Raw genomic sequence first — 21,643 nt, forward strand, 5'->3', positions numbered from 1 at the left:
GAAAGAAAGAAAAATGTGTGGGAATCACTTTTTTTTTTTTTTTTTTGAGTTATCTATGTAGATAATGGACGACCAACCTCAACGGCTACACTGAAGGGAAAATCCACCTAAAGTGAAGGTTGGGGATTCTGATGATTAGGATGTTCTGATCGGTCATCTAAGCCAATCAAGCAATGAAGAAATCCTGGACACTCTAATGCCGAGCAACAAAATATCAAGGTGATTTTAATAAAGAAGTTTCCTTCCTAAGAATATTTTTATAGCCAGATTTCAAACCTTATCAGGCACAAATGTGGTGCCGTGGATGCAGCTGGAATCTTGTGCTGCACCAATATCCCTCTTATAGTCCTCTGGCACCCTCTTGTGGACAGAACGAGTAATTACAATTACTTTTCTTTTTAAGCACATGGAGAGATTTTGTTTGTGTGTATTTAGATCTGTTAATTTATTAGCTTGTTTAAATTTGTCTGAATTGTTTATAAGTGTTAATTTATGTATATTTGTGTTTAATACTACTTTGAATATCATTTTCACAAATTCATGTGCAACATTACTTCTCATTGTTATATCATATACAATATAACATTGATGATCAGGTGCCGTCTGCATTTATCCACCATTTTAGTTCATTTTTAGTAGCTCTTGTACTTATCATACCTCTATTGTTACTCCATTAAGCACTGTTTTTGCTTTTGCTCCTGAAACAGTTTATATCTTGTATATTTTGAATATTTGACTGATATTTAATACTTTATTGCATTAAAAACCCTGTGTGACCCTGACACCGGGCACGCGCTGGTTGCTACTGGTTTGTGGACATTAATTGATGTTTCTGTAATTGAAACATTCTCTGGCACAAGAATTTCCTTTAATTGAATTTTTAACTGAATTGAAGGACACATTTCTTTTTTCTTCTCTCTCTTTACCACTGTTGTAACTTTGTACTTCATGTGTTCACCTTTTTACTCCTGTATTTATACTGTTCTTTTTATTATCTGTGGTTATCTATGTGTGTTTGTTGACTTGAACTTTTATTGATTTTCTCAACAAATAGACCATCAACACAGAATACTTATCTCACATATCTGCATGAGTACTTGAACTGGGTAAGAAAAGAAATGGGAAAAAATAATACAAAGGGGTAATGATTGCAGAGGGTTTATGTGTGTCTAAGCGAGTTGTGTATCTACGGGTTACACTAGACAAAACAGAAAGAAATATTGGTTCATTCATGTTGCTTCTGGAGTCCATCTCAAGACTCTTGGAATAGTATCCAGAATGGCCTTCCACAATTTATTGCTATAAGTCTTTTAGCTCTCATGTCTAGCCCTGTGTTGTTTCTTATTTTTTGCAACTGTAGCAGAACCAGTTGCCCCTCTGGGACAAATAAAGGTCATGAACTTGAACTTAAACAGATCAAAATATGCACTGAGAATCTAAATATGACAACAGCTGAAATAACAACAGTGGGTCCACGTTTTGTGTTGCTTTTACTTTTGGACAGGAGAGATGTCAGGTGACTGCCACGTAACAGAGATTATTTTGCATGGAAGCTTCATAACATTAATCAGACACTTCACTAATCCACAACTGAAATGATTTTCAGTGAGATTAGAAACTTGAGCTCCTTAACACTCCAAAAGGCTCATTACCAAGTAGTCTGGACCATGATGGGTTGAGTTTAAAAGAAGAAAAAGACCCTAATAGGTGTTGTAAAAGTTTCCACAGCGTGAAAATAGTTACAAAGGGTTAGACAAGCTGATGTACTCACCAAAGACTTTGCCCAAGAACAGCGTCTTGACCAGGTTGAACTGTGTGTCTGAGGCGTCTGGGAGGGTGTAGCTGACTGGAGGGTAATGATCCAACTAAACAGTGGGAGAGGGGGAGCAAGAGATAATATATTAGTATCTGCATTTTTACGAGAGTCTGGGTCTAAAACTACTGATCAGTCTTTTAAAAAGACAGCCAGCCTAAGACCTGCATCAGCACATTATGCAGAGTGCTCAAGATGGTGAAGACGAGATGGTAATTCTTTGCTGCCAGGCACTGCAAAGATGCAACACAGCACAATGAATGGCTCAATGGCTCCCTCTTGTGGTCCAAATTGTTCAGTGAAGAGGAAACCACTGAGTTAATTAAACCTTTATACTATTCACATAACCCAGTAACATAACTGTAACAAATCCACACACTATAGACAACCAGGATTCAATAGCTCCACCATTAACCAGGCCTGAAACATGTTTGTTATTAAATATTAATCCAAGTCTGTCTCTTACTCCCTTTACCTCAAGGCTTGTGGCAGAGTCACTACATGTCTTAGGCCATGCTGTCTTCAAGCACTTTGATATGTATACCTACGAAGAGTAACGCACCACAACTTGCACATGACAAACGTCACCGGAGAGGCTGCAATGTGCTTACAGGAGCACAGACGGAAGTAGATTAAGAGCAAACAAACACAGGACTTTCACCCAGGAGACCAGTGATAGTGTTCCGTGTGAAACTAAGTGAACTTTGAGTTATTTTAAGATCTGTCGTCATCATGTTTCTTTTTCTGTTAATCCTAACCTATGTAACTTTACTTTCCTAAACCTAACTTTCAAAACGGGTCTAAATCTAACCTACATAACTTTCCCTAAATCTTACCCTCGTAACTTTCCTAAATCTAACCTGTGTAACTTTACTTTTTAAACCTAACCCACATAACTTTACTTCCCTAAATGTAACCTACGTAATTTTACTTTCCTAAGTCTTACAGATGAAATTTTCCTAAATCGAACCTACGTAACTTTACTTTCCTAAATCTAACCTACAGAACTTTACTTTTCTAAACCTAATCTTTTACTTTCCTTAATTTAGCCAACGTAACGTTACTTTCTTAACCCTAACCTATGTAACTTCACTTTTCTTTACCTAACTTTCTTAATGTTACTTTCCTAAATCTAACCTTCATAACCTTCCTTAAACTAACCTATGGAACTTCACTTTCCTCAACCTAACCGATGTAACTTTACCTCCCTACACCTAACTTAACTGTAACTTTATGTTAAGCACATAAAGTGACAATGTCCAACCATGTTTCTTTTCCCAAATCTAACCTACGTAACCTTACTTTCCTAAACCTAGCCTATGCAATTTAACTTTCCTAAAACTAACCTACATAACTTTACTTTCCTAAATCTAATCTATGTAACTTTATGTTAAATGTTTAAATTTACAACACCCAACCTTGTTTCTTTTCCTAAAAATAACCTATTATTCTTTCCTTTCCTTAATGTAGCCTACGTAACTTGACCTACATAACTATACTTTTCTAAACCTAACCTAAGTAACTTTACTGATCTAAATCTAACCTACGTTACTTTCCTAAATCTAACCATGTAAAATTATGTTGAATGTGTAAATTTACAACAACCAAACATGTTTCTTTTTCTAAACCTAACCTATGTAACTTTCCTTTCCTAAATCTAACCTACGCAACTCAACTTTCCTATGCCGAGCTTACACAACTTAACTTGCTTACCTAGCCTAGCAGCTTTACATTAAGTACATAACGTTATGGCGAGTACTTAGCGTGACAATGCCCAACCTTATTTCTCTCCTAAACCTAACCTCCATGACTTTACTTGCCCAAAACCACTCTACGTAACTTTATGTTAAGTACACAACTTTACGTTAAGTGTGTACCATGGCAATGCCATTTGTGGGGCGCTTATTCTTTAGATATCACATGAATGGTTGTATGTGCATTTTTTTGTAAGATAATATAGGAGCCATTCTATGTGGATAGGTTGTAGGCTAAAATCCTCACACTGAGTGGTGTCAGTATCTCACTTCATACTATCATGGTTGTCTACAGAAGTCACACCAGACCACATGATTAAAGCAAACCTCTCAGTTGGAAGGTTGTTAAATATTCTTTTATGCCTTTCTGTTTTCAATCTAGTCACAGCTCAACACAAACTTAAAAGCGATCTTCCATAATGATCATGCAAACAAACAGCTCTTCACCAGGACTCGAGATAAATGATCACACATTAATTAACAATATGCAATTTCTAAAGTCTGCGGTAGGTTCAAAGCCTTTCCCCGAGAACTTAAAATGGAGAGAGAAGAAGCAGCGTGTTTACACAGAAGAGCGTCGGTGGAGATGTGAGCGCAGAGAGGCTGATGGAGGGAGGGAATACAAGACTTTAATATCCCTGCAACATAATTAACTTGTTATTGCTGTTTCACTGAAGTTTCTAATTAGCTTGAAGGCTGCAGCCGGTGCTATTGACGAGAATCATTTCAACCCCACAAATTGGTTTCTGTGTGTTCCAGAAAATAAAAGATCTTCCTTCCTGCCTTCACTGTGCTCACAGGAGAACTGTATCGCAGCATACACCAGCCTGCAGAATGCATACCAACGACCCGAGCCAGGAGAGGAGGTTGATTGAAAACAATGACTTTTGTTACTGTGTGTTTTACTGGAAATTTGTTCCATTGATGTGCTGAATAGCTGTCGTGGACTGTTAGCAGGGAGCTGAGCTGGACTGTCATTAAAAGGTTGAGATTTGTGCGCGTGTGTGTAGTTGCTCTTGTTTACAGGTTTGAATCAGTAGAGTCCTCCCATACAGAAAATTCTCTCTACCCCCTACCTCTCCAGACTATTTTCGCCTGCTTTTCTCTCTCTACACACAAACACACACATACACATACACATACACAAACACATACACAGAGCATATCCTAATTTGATTCCTTCCAAAAGCCTGGTCTCAGCGGAGCATTGTGTGGGTTTTGTTTTCCACGGTGACTGGAGGGTGGGATAATGGGGCACAATTAAATTGAGCTCAGCTTATTTACTTTTATCTGAGAAAACAAATTGGCTGCACAGTGAGGGAGGGCGGTCTGAGTCTCAAAACCCCACAAAAAGGTCCACAGAGGAAGACAGCCAGGGAAGAAACCTCATTTTACCAAACTTTGTCAATTACAACCGCAATTATTGGGATCCTTTCCTTTTACACTGCACCATTTAGACAACACAATCTTCTCCTTTAAGCGCTGTTGGTGCCTCTTAGGTTACATAAAGCTTACATAAGCAAAGTAATCAGGGGTTAGACAAAGAGAAAATTAACAATGGGTGAAATCTATTTCCCTAACTATGTGCTCAAAAGGAATCTAATTTAGCCAATGTGCTATATATATTCAAACTAATTTACAGTACACTGAGAACTTTCTTACTTGTGGCAGCTCTGTTTCCTTAATGATATCTGAGGGACAAAAAAGACTCTCATCACAGATTAAACATTAGAGAAGCTAAGTGCAAATAAATGCTAATTTCCTTTCTTTACTCGAATAAATAGTTTGACCTCATTATCAAGAGAACAACTGAATTATTGTCTTTTCCCTTCACAGCTAGAGCCAGCTATTCACAACAGTAATACCAACCATGGCAACAACTATCAGGGGAGAGGAGAGGAGAGGAGAGGAGAGGAGAGGAGAGGAGAGGAGAAAACGGAGATGAGATGTCTGGTGCCTGAAGGGACTCCCCACTTTCATCTCTAAACCCTCACAGAGTGTGAGAGTTTGAGAGAAAGCAAAAGCCAGTGCTGGAGAGATGGAAACTTATTTTGATCTCCCCTTGATATGCCTTTGATAGCGAGCTAACCTGACGAGACCCCACAAACAGCTTAAAAACCAAACACTTGCCTCCTGCACGGCACTCTGTGCACCCCGTGTGTACATTTCGGCAGGTATTTGTGTGCACATGCAAATCCACGCCTTGAAATAAGCCTCAGGACTGTGAAGGGGTTAGATAACCTAAATGCTTCAAAGTGATCTTTGTTATTTTATTTTGTGGTGCTACTTCCTTTATCTGGATACATGATCTTTCTCTTCTCAACCTCCTCCTCTCTCTCTTTGACTCTTTATTTCCTCTTTTTCGTTTGCTTTCCATTTCTCTTCTGCTCCCTTTTCTCTCCGATTCCAATTACCACACTCCTACTTGTCTTCCCACTTGTTCTCCGCCGTGTGTTTAAACTGAACAGTCGCTTGTCTAAATGCCTTTAAGATTTGCAGCCCTGATAGCAGAGAAGTGAGACCTCCGCAGCCTCAGGTAAACACTCAACTCGGTCTTTTACCCTGGAAATTGAATTTGATGCACTGGCGGGCCCACCAGCATAACTGCCTTTTATTGCATCTGACTCATATCTCTGCCTCTCACTCATGTTGTTGTATCTCAGATCAAAGCAGCTGCAACAAGGCCTCCGATGAGCAAGTAAGCAAAATAATAATGGGTTGGTTAGGTTTCAAATGCCGGTGGCACGCCATTAACAAAATTGGCATTTTAGGCTGTAATGCATAATGCAGTAATTTGCGATCCAATTCCAAACTCAATAATTAGCAAGTGTACATTTCAGCCCACAATAATTCAGCCTGAACATTCGTGAAAGCAGGTAACGTTTCAGCATGTAGGAAAAGTTCTGCACATTTAGTCTGACTGTAAATGCTGCTGATGGCTTTTCAAAGAACTCACTGAATGACTGAAACGCCATCAAACAATAACATTATAAGTCTGGTGATCCATGCAGATGTTTTACAATGACTGTTTAAACCTGCACCATTTTATGGCCACCTGGGGGCAGCAGAAACAAGGAGGGAAGACAACACTGACATATTATCACCTTTTAAAGTGGAAATAGAAAATTTATGTGCTTTAACTTTCCATTATGAAGCAAATACTGATTGCACAATGTAACAAATCGAAAAGAACAACACCATCAGTGTTCATATTGGTTCTCTATATGCCTCGCTTTCACTATGCAAGTATGTCTGCCACTGGGTATGATCTCTGTGGTAAATGAAGGCTCGATTTACGGCACAAAGTAAGTACGTCAACCATTGTCATGGATGTATTAATAGAATGAAAGAATTTTGAGGATTGCGTCATGCAAGCAGTATACCCAGCACCAATGATCTTACGAGACACCATAAATTCAATGCAAGCCTGGATCAGAGTCCAGCAGATATTCAGACAGCATTAAAAGGAGAGAGAATCAAACAAAGCAACAAAAGCATCCTATACAATCAGATCACCATTTTGGAAGACCAAGTTCGTGGATCAATCACTGAGGTATTTACATAAAATTGAAAGAAAGAGGTCTAAATAAATACTGGTAAAAAAACATTCTTGCCATCTCCTCCAGGCTTTAATTGGTGAACTTAACTTGGCAAACATCAAAATGAACCAACCTTTCTAGCTTTTGGTCACCTGAGCACCAGACAACGTCAGAATGTAGACGAGCCATTTCATAGAATATAAGCTCTCTTAAGTCATCATAATTTGTGCATATTAAAGAAAATGGGACTCACCGTCCACTTCACCCAAATCACACAGCTCACATATTCTGTTTTCCTCTTGAATGTTGTTGAATCGCCCGATCTCAGCGGCCAGAGGAAGAATACCAGCTCAGCAGTATGTGACGCACTGAATATGCACAGCAGTGTTTCTCCTGCTGAGTTCTGTCAAGGCCTATACACTTTGCATTGTGATGACATCACAGGTTTTTAAATCGCCTTTCTCGACTTGTAAAAGGTTTCACAAATATAAACCTTACTAGGATCAAAAATTCATAATAGAAAGAGTCATAATTGACCTTGTTTGCAGTTTGTGGTGTCCTGTCAACAGTTTGAAAGACATCTCTTTTACAATGGTAGTATGGAGACAGTGCTTTTGGGGCCACAGGGTTTTTTTTTCCGTTTTAATACTGCAAGTGGCCACTGAAAAGATTTGGAAGCAACGCTATGTCAGCATTTCTGGGGGCCTGACAACTGTGCAACCAAAACAGGAAGAGGATAGTGCTTTTGTTTAACCTGGTAGCTATCAGCAGCTATCCCCAGTTACTAAAGAGAATCAATGTGAGTTCTTTGCAGTTACTGTCTTTGGCAGTAGAAATGGTGGATGATGAAACAACTGAAGTAACTGTGGAAACTGTGGTAGTTGCTAAGCTCTGAGGAAAACGGGAAGCGATGTGTGTGTCTCTGTGACAGCAGCACCAACAATAATACCACTTAGAAATGTTATGTGTCTGGATGGAGGAGTCATTTGGAGTCTTAGGCTACTTGATCTTGATCTGTTACCTCTGTTTTTAGTCTCCACCAACTTCTATGGGAAATATTTGTCTATTTTGCTGTTAAATGCCTACAGTAACTTTGTTCACTGGCTGCTAACTTTGTCTTTCTGAGGTTTATCGCTGGGCAAATTATCCCCTCTGACATTTTTTTCTTTTACATGGTTTAGCTATCTGCAGTTCATAGCATCATTGGTGAATCATGGCATCTGCTTCAGGAGAAATACTGCCTGATAATTAATGTCTTTACTGTGTATACTTTATTTGAGAATTAAAGGAATACTTCAACCACAAAATGACAAAATCTATTTCAGTTACTCACCCTGTGTTACCTTTAATTCATGAAGGTTTTTCTTGCATGCCCCCATGGTGAACAAAGAATCCAAAAAAGGTGGACATTCTTGATGGCTTGAAGTAAAGTGGGACTGCATTTAAATACAGCAAAACTAAATAAACACAGCCCTTTATAAACTCTGACTCAACTCGTGTGGTAGGCCTATAATCCAAGTCATGTTTATCCAGTCGTACGCTCAGGTACTTCCCAAACACATGCATTTTTGCTACATACGAGTAGGGTGTGCTACTCGTCCATGCGTGAGACTGCTTACGCGGAAGTGTTTTAAATATTAAAGTCTAAAAGAAAATGCATGTGTTTGGGAACTACTGAGCATACGAATGGATTATACATTGCCGTATATATTCTGGGACAGTTTGTTAATGATGTTTTGCTGTTGCTAAATGTGATTCCCCTTGAGGCATGTGAGTTCAGGCATGCAAGAAAAACAGTTTTCTTTACGAATTTAAGGTAACACGGGGTGACTGATGTACAAATGGTCATTCTGTGGTTGAAGTATTCCTTTATGTAAGCAGACTACCTACTCCCTTGTCTTGTTCAGTGTCTCTCTTGTTGCTGTCATTCTGAGCAGAATATGTCCTCCTCCTCGCAACTCATTAGTGAGAGTGTAAGCTACAGTCATGGTTCCTGGCTAAAAGTAAATTAACTATAACTAAAAGCCCTCAAGGATGTGAGAGGGTAGAAGGTGGGAGGACTGGAGAGACAGATGAAGTGGAGTGGACAGATGAATTAGACTGAATAACGTTGATTTTGTAGTGTAGCAGTGTAAAGCCTTTGTAGTGAGTTGACCTGACAAGATCTAACTTGTGCATGCTCGTCTGTTGGTATGCATGTCCACATCTGTTTACCCGTGGTGGATATTAAGTGCATGTTTGTACCTTGAAAAGAGCCCGGAGGCAGTAAGGCAACATGAAAAAGTTTTACTCATCAAAGTTATCTTCGTTAGCACACCTTCTGGCTCTACTTTTCATGCCCTATCTATAAACTTAATCTATTTTCTCCCTCCATCCCTCCCCCACAGTTCCCTTGTGGATTTCTTCTCCTTAAATCCAAATTACCACATCATGCCCACCAGTGTTCCTCTTAATTTTCTTATCATTCTTTAATGTTTAAGAGGTGAACCTATCACTTAAGGACAACACGATTCAATTGCTTGTTATTGGGAGTACAGCCCAGGCACAAGGGGAGTGGTAAACCAGGGATATGCGCTTGATAGTTAATATTTCAGTCACACGCTGAACACTGGGCTGAACATCGATATCTAGACGCAACCAAGCTGCGATCAACCAGTGGAAGACACAGTGTGTGCATGCAGGTATGTGTGTGTGTGAAGAGCAAAGAAATGCACAGTTGCTCCAATCACTCTCTATGCCAATAAACAGGGATGTGTTATGTTGAAGTGCTCCCACTGGAGTGATCAGCAGCCGCAGGATGTGATTTGCACCGAAAATGAAGACAACTTCCATTGGATGTTTCAGTTTCCAATTTTCGTACTGTCACAATTTTTCACTGTAGTGTGTGACTGTAGGTGATGAGATTCCAGTATGGATGAGGTCACTGCTTCATGTACAATGAGAGACTGAAAGGGCCGAAGACTTGTTTGGAAGAGGAGATATGTTGATTATCAATTTACTGTCATTCAATCTGAACATTTTATTTCACCTTAATGAAAACTGCAAAGGAGGGGCTTCATTTAGACACGTACTTATCACAAGAGAGGGTGACACCTTGACAGACTGAGCACGACAAATTGCATATTCACTTCCTACTATGCATTATATGGACTACTCTCAACGTATCCTCATACAACGGAACGAATTAGTACCCCATGAATGGCACTGTCACATTACATACTTAACGTGAAGTTACATAGGTTAGGTTTTTGGGAAAGTAAAGTTATGTAGGTTAGGTTTAGGTTAAGGAACATGGTGACGATGTACCTTAAAATTACTTGGGTTCACATGGGACACGAACAAAGGTCTCCTGGGGGAAAGTCCTGTGTTTGTTTGACTCATCTACCACCCCAACCTGTCCCCTTGTGCAGATGTTCACTCTTTATGCTACTTCTGTCTTTACTACCATCAGCACATTAGTTGTGTGATCTCTGTCTTCCCGATAATGTGGGTATATCCGAATTATTGGCTCACGATGACATGTGTCACATACGAATTGAGGTACATTACTTTTTGTAGACACACAAACAGTGCGTGAGAACAGCCTGCTGCTCCACTGTATTCTATCTTGCGTCTGTAGACTCATGCAAGTGAAGAAACACATCCTTTAACACTGAGTGTCTTCGTGATAATATTTTAATTAATATCTAATATATTTCATTTGTGTCCATATGTTATAAATGTATTCCTTTAAACTTGTAAACATGTCAAGATCCATTGTCATTCTTCCTGATTATACTTCATGTTTTGTGGCAATAAACTGTTTGATTGCATTACCTGTAAAATACCTCCCTGTTTTGATTTCACATTACATTTTTTCCCTAAGTACGTTCTGATAAATCAATCCATGTTCCCAAATTAATGAACAAAAGTTCACCAGACTGCCTCGTTTATTCGTATTTTTTTGATATCACAGTGCATTTATTGTTGAGGTACACACTTTTCTCTTCAATAATCCCTAAAATAGAGGTGATGCACACCTAGGTCAAGTGTCTCATGGATGGAAAGTAATCCATAAGCACACAGTAAATAAGAAGACAGCGGATAAGATCAAAGTTCATTGATGCTTGCAAGGAAATTCGATTCTGTCAGCATGAGCATTAAATCCATAGATAATAAAGAGTGCAGTATGCAAGCAAATAGCTACAATATTAGTAAGAGCAAGGTTATACAAAATTATTGATGTGATGCTCTCCACATGGTTCAGCAATTTTTGCAGAGAGGACATGAGTCAATGTCTCTGTTTAATGCAATGCCTCCCTCTGGCCACTAGGGGGTAGGTGAGCTCTCCACAAGTGAGCATGTGTGTGAGTTACTCTGGATGTTTAAGGAGGGCAGTTGATTAATATAGACATGCACACTGTGTGAAATGACTGAACAACTACAAACATGTATGGCACTTACAGAGCAGAGCTGCAAATGTGCTGCAATACATGATGTGCAAACATGGTATTCAAATGACATCCTACAGGAGGCCGTGCACAAAGAACTGTTAATTTGATGTTTAATTCAAGAATTAAAATCTTAATATTTTCTCTTTTTGGATCTCATTTTAGAAAAAGACAATCCCTTTCTTGGCAAACCATAAACTGCCCATGCAACTAGAAAATTTACTCTGATCTGGATGAAACTAATAACCAGGTTTTACAGGCAGCTGCCATCTAGTAGAGTCCTCCTTAAACTGCAGCCTGGAGCCAAATTGGAGCATTTTAGCCGAGAACAAAGTCTGTAATAGTTTAGCTGAATTCTCACTCCATCCTTGACAGCTACTGACTGAGGCTTGGCTGTATTGATCTGCACTAAGCTGTTTAGCTGCACAAAACTCGAGAGCACACAAACAAACCCCCGCACACAAACGCAGATCCACACAAATATATTTGCACAAACACATTGTCATGCGCAGGCACAGACACACTCACTGTCTCCTGCTCTGTGTCATACACAGGCAGCCATGACGCACGCCAAATACACAAATATATGCAGCCACAATCGCACAATAGCACGCAGTCATACAAACAGACACAGATCGATGCTCTCTCTCTGTTGCTATACTTAGGCTGTCTACTGGAAGTGGATTAACACTGGCAGAGGACAAGCACTTTCATCACAGCAGAAGACAGAACAGGACACTGCTCTCCCCGCTGACTTAATGCTAACACTAGCTGGGCCCGTGTGATTGCGTACTTGTGGCTGAGAGTATGTCTGTGCTGGATGGCAATCCCATGCACTCCTTAGCTGCCTCTAAGTAAGATCTTGAAATTGAACCACAAGTCTTTCGAGCTCTGAAAAGCCTAAAATATGTCTTAAAGAGTGATCAGGTATATATATGTGTGTGTGTGTGTGTGGCCTGTACCTGGATGGTGATGCTCCTGTCCACACGGGACATGTTAATGCTATGTGGCTGTCCGTTGGCGAGGTTACGCTGGTCCACATCTATAGAAAATGGCTCCCTGAGACCTCCCAGGTTATAGCGCACCTGTAGTGAACCTGAAGACATACAGGCCAGTGGTTTGGAACCTCAACAACTCTAAAATGATTTAAAAGTATACTATGCAGGATTATCATTACTGTTTGTAAACTCGCCAGTGATAATGACAGTAAATGCCAACCCCAGATTCAGATTCTGTGTGACTTCGATGCCTGCTGCCTACAGTCTGGCACCTTTTCGCTACCTTTTTATAGAGCCCTGACTTCACTTAAGCACTGTGGGAGGGTACACGCCCATGAACGTCCCGAACACAGAAAATAAGAAGGAAATAAGAAAATACAGGCAGAGGGCAGAGTCTCTGCAGAAAAATACACTGCCACACACTTCTAGTGAGTCATAAGTGATGACTCAGAAGGATTAATTTTATCTATGATTTGTTTTTCTTAGGAAAATCATGCATGGTATCTCTTTAAAAAAATTACGATACCTGTTAAGGATCCTTCAGATTTGGTAGCAACAGAGGATAATTTACAATTGGACAATAAAATCAGATAAACACATGGGTTATAGTGATGATTAAGAACTTCTGTATGAGTCTATACATTGATTTTAGGGAACTCCTGCAAAGTATATCTATAAACACAAGCTTTTATCAATCAACACTTGGATAAATACAATGAGTTTTCTAGATAATTCTCAAGCATTGGCTGCAAAAACATGATCGCTGATGAGTTACTGTGTTGCTATATGATGACAACTAAGACAAGCCATTTTGAAAATTCATTAAGCTCATTATACACATGTTTTCTTACAGAAATATTCTGATTGAAGTGAGCACTTAGGGCCAGAATGTAGTTTTCTGTTTGAAGTGATGGCACAAGCAGGGGTGAGGGATAGAGGGCGAAACCCTGAATGATTCACAGGGCCCACATCTTGGCAGGGGATTATCGATATTTACTATCTCAGGGCCCTAAGCGTGCATGGGGCCCCAGAATCTCTATCAGCACCCCTAGGCAGCTTGAGTGTTTTATAGTTTTATTTTGCTTGTGCACATTGACTGCTAAAACACTAGATGGCACTGTCAAATTCTTCTTACTCCTGTAATATCAAAGCCCTCTGCTGCCAGTCAGACGCTCAGTGGGAGGCCGCTGACTGGGGAGGATTTTTGGAGATTATAGAAATTTCCAAACGGTGCTGCAAGGACAGCCTTTAAAAATGTACTTTGCAGCACTAACAAGCATTACTCCGAGCAGACTCTCTCAGTAGTAAGCAACCGCAAAGTGCGTGCGTGTGTGTGTGTGGATCTTACCATTCTGCCGTAAAACCACAGCCAGATAATCCTGCGTCTTGGAGCTGACATACATCAGAATAGCTGGCGCGTTGGATGTGCTGAAACTGAAGGCCACTTCCTCTTTTGTAAGATTCACTTCATGTGGCGTCAGCTGGTAGGTCAGGATCTTTGCATCTCTACTGGCTCCTGCGACCGCTTCGGGCATGAAGTTGTACTTGACCAGAGTTCCTGCCTCGAAGAAACCCCCGACATCTGTGTGACATGACAGAAGATGTAAGAAAAAATGTACGAACACACATGTTGGTGAAGATTCTCAGTCAGCCAGGTCATGGAGAGCCTGCTCCTCAGGTCAAGTCTCAGCTGTCCATTCACATCTAAAGGAAAGGGACATTCTTTCGAGGACAGCAATGTTCACATCTTGGCCAGAGAAGAAAGATGGTTTGAAAAAGGCGTGAAAGAGGCCACTGACGTCAAACTGGAACGACCATCGTTTAACAGAGGAGGCGGCCTACACACCACTAATCAATTACCACTAATCATCTACAGTGCAGTCTCTGGATCCCTCCCCAGACGACTTAACACCCATTAACACCTGGACCCACCTGACCCTAACGACACACAAGATGGCCAGGTGGGTCAACGACTCACATGTAACCTCAACGACTCTGTAAAGGTTCACACCCACACAGAATATAAAGCCTGCGACTCCACACAAGTCCGTTAGAACTGAAGAAGTCTCTTTGATGAGAGGTGAAATGTCTTCAAGAAACTCAAACAAGTCCAGTTGCCTAGGATATCGCTCTTAAGATATGAACACACACGTAATGCAAGCAGGCGAACATGCACTCAACTACAATAAATACTGCTTGTCCATGTGTTTACACCACAAATAGTATTAGTGTAGTTGACAAAAGCTATGAAGCTCACAACAGTTGCATCTATGAATAAAAAAAGCAAGGGCAAAAGAAAAGACAGACACCCCCCCCCCCCCCCCTTCCGTCAAAAGGAAAAGCCGCGTGAAAGCACTCATAAACTCACAAATGCCACGACACAGCAGGGTAGACATATTATATGGCCAGAGAGAAATCAGCACACACATAAATATGGCTTTGTTCAGGAGGTGTAGTAAAGTGGGTGTTAAATTGCTGTGCTCCAGCATCTGAAACCAAACAATACATTGTTTACCAGTACATTAACAGAGCTAATGGCATATTCCAGCCATTCCAGGAGGCTTATTGATTCTTGTAATCAAGTGTTGAGAAGAGGGGACCTTATTTTTCAATACTGCCGTTATGCTCCTCGCTGGTGTTTGTGTGTGTCTATGCGCATGCATGCATGATATCCGCGTGTCAGTTACAAAGCAGAAAAAAGGCACAATGTGCGTGAAATTAAAGAGAATGGTTAGAGGGAAAGCAGCGAGCCTTGGGTTGTGTGTGTGTGTGTGTGTGTGTGTGTGTGTGTGTGTGAATGCCATGGAATATTTCTTGACATGTTTGCCTTCCCTCGGTGGCAGCAGTGAGAACGTATAACTACAATCCTTACGAGTAAAGAATACTAAGTGAACACATTTATGCATCTTATTTTAAAGCTTCACTTCACCCATCGTCTCCCAGCGGACACAGTACAATAAATACTTCAAGCTACATTACTTAAATTTAATAGAAGGCTTATTACTTGAAAATGGGCGAGTTCCCTGACTGGTATCAGCGTACAGGCAAAACCTCACTTCCATTCAGCCCCACCACAATTTTATCCTCTATTCTGCTGTGCACTGATATCCTTTCAAGCTTTGGAAGTCTGGAGAGACCCATTTTACCAATTGTTCTGCGTTAACCAGGCGGAGAGCTTGTGAAGTTTTCAAATAGCCTCCTTCTCACTTTGTTTTCTGATGCGGCTGGATTGTTCACTGTCTGCCGAGATCCATGCTGCTGGGTATTAACTGAATCAGACTTAAATCAGACAAAATGTAACGTTTCTGTCAGAGCAGCATGCTTGATTGGGTTTCTTAAATCAGCTACAAAACAATATATGGGAAAAAATCAATAGAACAAGCCTCAATATCTATGGACAAAGGAAGTCAGAACAAAAGTTTGCTTCTTACCTCAAAGCTATTAACATCTTATGACTTTACTGTTTATTTAACAACTCCATGGAGGATACAGTGCTCAGTCTTTAGCCGTAGTTTAAAAATCTAGGCTATTTATTGGCGTTACTTATAAATGCACAAATAGAGAAATATGTAGGTATCAGTGTTGGTAAAATACGTGTAGTTTAAAATGAGTGGAAAAATATCCAATCATCAGAATCAGAAATACTTTATTGATCCCCGAGGGGAAACTGTGGTTCGTTGCAGTCGCTACGATGTAAAGAATAGAGAGTTATAAAAAGTAACAATAAGAGTATGAAGTAGAAATATGTAAGTATAAAACAATAAAATAAATAAAATAGAAATTAAAATATGCATTAAAAATAAAAATAAAATGTGCATTATGCTACAGTGTTTAACACTAGTACTTAAGATATTAAAAATATTACAAACAAAATTCACGCATTCACTGTGCTGAGGCTGTAAGTTTGAAAATTTAACTACAGTATACACAACAATACAATAAAACAAGAATAGATGGTGTGTTGTGATGCCAATCCAGGTGTGCCGTGGGATTTCGTGATAATCACACATTATTATTGCAATACTCAACTGTGTCTATACAAAAAGTTATGAATTAATTTTTAATTGACTGTATCAGTATGTTGTGGGCACCCATTTCCTAATAAAGAGGCGAACTCTAGCTAAAATAATGTAATTTAATTGATTTTAATCTAAAAGACCTTCACAGGGAACCTATTTGTCAGTGTCCACGCGTGGGAATTCTAAGTGTATGACACATCAAAAACCCTGATTGGCAGCCAGTGTGAGGGATGATAATATTTAAAAGGAGAAAGCCATGAGTGGGACAATGGATCGCTTTATTGTGCAGAGCAACCAAACGAAAAGAGAATAAACTGTCAGTAGACAGTATCACGAAAGCTACCTGTCTTATTTTTTTCTTATTTTTATTGTCTCATGTTGTGATAAGAGTGATAACACATGTGATAGAAGCTGTTGTGCACAGATATAAATACAAGCATCAGGTCAGATATTGCATATTAGACACATCTTTAATTCTCTACTCTAAATGTATGAGCAAGCCAATGTTAGCATTGTTAGCTGGCTTTTAAATATTCTTGTTTTTGGAGGCCAGAAAAATCCTATCTAACACAAGTAGTACATTTTTTTATTTACAAATGTATAAATAAAGACACCTATGTTTCAGAGATAGTAGTAGGTCTATTCATCTTGCAACATACCTGATAATGCTAACCTAGCTAAGGTTATCAGGTTGTTGCTGTGTTATTGTTGTGGAAAGTAATTTAAAAATCTTCCCAGTTTACTTGATATGTAAATAGCATTTTACAACTTAATCAGTCTCAGTTCTGATGTTTTGACCAAATGCTATATTAGTTATTTCACTCTTAACGTATCTCATAATCTTAGCTTTGTCAGTGTATTAAGTTAGCCATGCAACAGTTCAAGCTGTTCTCATGTACTGTTTGTATGTATACCTTCGAAATGTAACGCACCACAGTATGTATAGTCCAGGTAATCATGAGCCAGTAATTCATGTTTATCACACATAATCAGGAAGGCTGTGATCAAGTGACCAATGTGCAAACAATACAGGACTTTCCCCTCCGAGACTGCTGTTCGGAACCATAAGGTACGTTTTCACCATGTCTTTTGTTAAACATCTTCCCTATGTAACTTTACATGCCTACACATGAGGATGCCCAACCATGTTACTTTTCCTAAACCTAATTAAAGTAAATTTATTTCCCTAAACCTAACCTAAGTAACTTTACGTTAAGCACATGTCATTCATGGGGCGCTTGTTTCATACGAACCATTGTGATATATAATTGGGCTGACTTTTAACTTCAACAAGAGCTTGTGCAACCCGTCTTAATCTCGCCATCTTCCCAACTTAAAAAAATATTCATACATTATATCTTTATTTTATATATGCTGTGGATCATGTGGGGCCTTCGTGTAACCTGTCTCAGCCTTCCCTGCCCTGCTGAGAAAAAAGAAAAGTAGAGAGACTCCGACTTGCTGCCCAGAGCCTCGGCAGCAACACACACAACTGTCTTGAAGCATAAGAGGGAATGAAAAAACTGTACTCCAGGGCAGGGACTCTTTATATGTGTGTGTGTTTTATGTCACTGCGTGAAAGTTTTGGAAAGGTAATTTGTGCAAGCATGTGAACCTCTACAGGTATCCACGAATTTGTGCGTGCGTGTCCATGTATATGTATGTACATGTGCACACCGACTCCATGTGACCCTCAAGGGCAGAAAAGCAGAAGAATGAGAGTGTAATAATAATAATACTGCGGAGTCCCCTGAGCAGTGTGTAAATATGGATACAATGGAAATGCACTATGCAATTATGGCTGGCTTCATGCATTTTTCACTCACTGGGAGGATGAGGAGAAAGGGGGAGAAATTCAGAAAAGGAAAGAGAAAACAGGAGAGGGGCAACTGGGAGAGGAGAGGGCTGGAGAAGAGACGAGGAAGGGGTGAAGGTGAGGAGGAAACAGAAATTTAGAGGGGAGTGAGTTAAAAATGAGGAAGAAGAGAGGCAGAGCAGGGGGTGAAAATTGGAAAAAGGAGTCAAAAAGAAGGAGGAGGAAAGGAGAGAGGGGACCAAAAGTTAAAAAAGACATGAGACAAGAGGAAGGGGAGGCCAGAAAGTGACAAGAGCAAAAAGAATCTGGGAAAAAACGAAGAGGAGATTCAGAGATGAAGGAGGGGAAGTGGAGGGGAGGAATAGGCAAAGGAGATGAAGGATAGACCAGAGAAGCAGGGATGGAGAAGACAGAAAAGAAAAGATTTTAGATAGGGAGGAGAGCAGCAAAAAGCAAAGCAAGAAAAGGAAGCAGTGAATCGTAGATAAAGGCGACATGAGCTAGAAAGGAGATGAGAAAAGAAAATCAAAAAGGGTATGAAGAGTGAGGAAGAGAGGGTAAGACGAGGAGGAAAGGAGATGAAGACTGGAAGCAGAGATGAGTGAAAAAGAGGAAAGGAGGAGACAGAAGAGGAAGACGAGAGTCACATGTCATGCACAGGAACAAACAGACACAAGGGTGTGCTCTCTCCCTTTCTTTGCCTCTCTTTTCCTGACACACGGACAGACAGACTAATACATAAACACGTGCACAAACACAAACACACACCCTCGCACAGACAGTAATCTCTATTCTCTAAATCCCGAAATGCCTGATTGGTTATGACAGGATTCAGAGGAGCTCATGTCTTACAGTAGCATATCACCGCACACGGTCACCCTCTTCCCTGGCCTACACGCACACGCATGCAGACACAGACGCACACACTCTGCTATTCTGTCATCTTGTCACCCCCCTGCCAAGAGCACAGGGGAAAAACACTATTAGGCTTTAGGAAACAAATTAATTCACGTGTCGGGGATCAAGTCTCTGACTGGGAGCTAGCAGAAAGCCTCTGACAGCACTGCTGCTCTTCTCCCCAGAGCATTTTATGGAAACTTGTTTTGGGAAGTCGAACTTTAATGCTGCATCTAATGAATCCCTGTGAAACAAACATGATGTTGTGGCAATATGCAACAGTGCAGAGTTGCAGTGTGACATTTCTCATCTCTGAACTTCAAAAACCTGGAGCTACCCTCCGCTTAGCGAACTGACTTTCATTTGGCTTTTTGAGTTTGATATCCCTGCTCTGCATTTGCACAGTTTTGGCATTCAGCGAGAGCACTCTGAAGTCAGGGAGAATTGGGTAAGCACAATATCGCTCTCAATCGATGCCTTTTATTATAAACCCAAACACTTTCAACACCGACAGCTCCAAACTGAATAGGAAGTGAGGACAATCACAGAGCACAGCAAAAATCACAGTGGGTTGTCAGGCAATGAAGCTTATTGAAACACAACTACTTCAGCAGTAATCACGGCGCTATTTGCCTCTGGCTTTGTGAACTAAAGAGGGACTATGCCGATGATAACATCGTTACACAAAGATGCCCGTAAAACTTGATGGAAAAGCGTTAGCCGAGAGATTATGACTCAGTGTGTCATCCTAAAAATCCTGAGCAGAAACGTAGTTTGTTAGATTTGAGGAAGGGAATAAAGGAAATAAAAAAAATCATTTATCTGCTACTGTTAGATACCTCAGGAAATTGCAAAAAAAAATCCCTGCAGTGCTGGAAAATTAGAAATAAAATCTGACATAAAACAGTATCTGAAAGCTCACACAAAGAGAAATCGACTCATCTTGCAATTGAAGTTTTGAAGATGAAGAGCAGTGTGACGCATTCGTAGCATTCATACTCCCGTGATCCATCGTCAATTAGAGACTGAATTGTCTGTCCTAAAACATCTCTCACCTCTGGTGCAGAACGGGCCGTCATAGGCTGTGGCGGTGCAGTCACACAAGTAGCCGTTGTACCTCTCCACACACTTCCCTCCGTTTCGGCAGTACATCCCAAAGCTGGTGCAGTGGCCTTGGCAACCGGGCTTGACCCCAGGTGTGACTTTGGCCCTCTCTTCCAGGTCGAGGGTGATGCCATTCATCCGTAAGGCTCGGATACACCCCAGGAACCCTCTCTGCCCCCCTGCAGCACCTGAGGAGCGAGGGAGGGAGGGGGAGGTATCAGTGTAGCGAGGATATGTAGCATTAGGAGGTAGGAAAGAAAACAAATAAAGAGATGGAAGAAAGGACAAATGGAAGTCAGGGTCACAGAAGTCATTTTGAACGAAGACGCTGCTTTAATCTCTTTTAGAAACGGTTATATCCCAACGCCTGGAGGAAGCCACTGATGTCACGTTAATCGTCCCGGCTGTGACGCCGATCTTGAAACAACCTTCAACTCGTTTGATTTCTTCACTAATTAAAACAGCCTAATGAACACTGTGTCTTAATGAACACCTCACAAGCATACACAAGCAAATGGACCCACCAATGCGCGTAAACTACATGCTACAGACAAACACACACATTTAAAACACACCACACGCAGCACACCTGACTTGAACGAGTCAATATAAGCATTAATGCTTAGCCTTGGGGTGTCGATAGCCATTCCTCTAAAGTGCCTCCATCGTCATTCTGGCCTTGCACCATTACAGTCTAACTACCCATTAACTTGGACAGAGTAGGGGTGTTAAATAGATTAATGTGCACCTAAATGACTATAGCAATAAACACACTCATAAACATGCACCCACAGGTATAGATTCAAACGTACACAAGCACACCCACAGAGGATGGTTACACTGTATGGATAAACACACAGACTATGGGCGCACATACACACACACTATCATTAACAAGAGCCGAGGGGCATTTTAGTTATTAAAACCTCTCAATTGCATCCTTTGGATTACAGAGAAGTGTCCATTCAAGAAGACACGTTAAGGAGACTTGAACACACACTCTCGCACACACAGTCTCCTCCCTCGACGGCTGCATTCTCACACACACACATCTGCTAGCTTGGCCACACAGGTGTACAACGCAGATCTAATAAGATTACTAATACATGTACTTTGATTTTCTCCAGCCGATGCATTATTCACATATCAGGATGCAGTCAGGCTTTCACGCACTGCCTCCACTTTCCATTTCCACAAAGGCTTTGACTTTTAGTAGACCTGTTAATTAATCCATTTTGTACCACTGATTGGCTGGAGGTTTCTGCCACCTGTT

The 21,643-nt window shown here is 40.5% G+C and overlaps 1 protein-coding gene across 1 annotated transcript in view; it reads right to left on the minus strand.

Moving 5' to 3' along the window:
* Positions 1 to 21,643, minus strand: part of cntnap2a (contactin associated protein 2a) — a 462,042-nt gene that overhangs the window by 20,663 nt on the left and 419,736 nt on the right. The window contains exons 20-23 of the mRNA XM_049564641.1: positions 20,322 to 20,558; positions 13,883 to 14,116; positions 12,499 to 12,632; positions 1,772 to 1,865 (exon numbers count right to left, since the gene is read on the minus strand). Coding sequence (XP_049420598.1) covers positions 1,772 to 1,865; positions 12,499 to 12,632; positions 13,883 to 14,116; positions 20,322 to 20,558 — 699 coding nt within the window. The remainder of the gene's footprint in view (positions 1 to 1,771; positions 1,866 to 12,498; positions 12,633 to 13,882; positions 14,117 to 20,321; positions 20,559 to 21,643) is intronic.

The sequence above is a fragment of the Epinephelus fuscoguttatus genome, linkage group LG21 (genome assembly GCF_011397635.1).
Source record: "Epinephelus fuscoguttatus linkage group LG21, E.fuscoguttatus.final_Chr_v1".
In the NCBI taxonomy this organism is placed as follows: Eukaryota; Metazoa; Chordata; class Actinopteri; order Perciformes; family Serranidae; genus Epinephelus; species Epinephelus fuscoguttatus.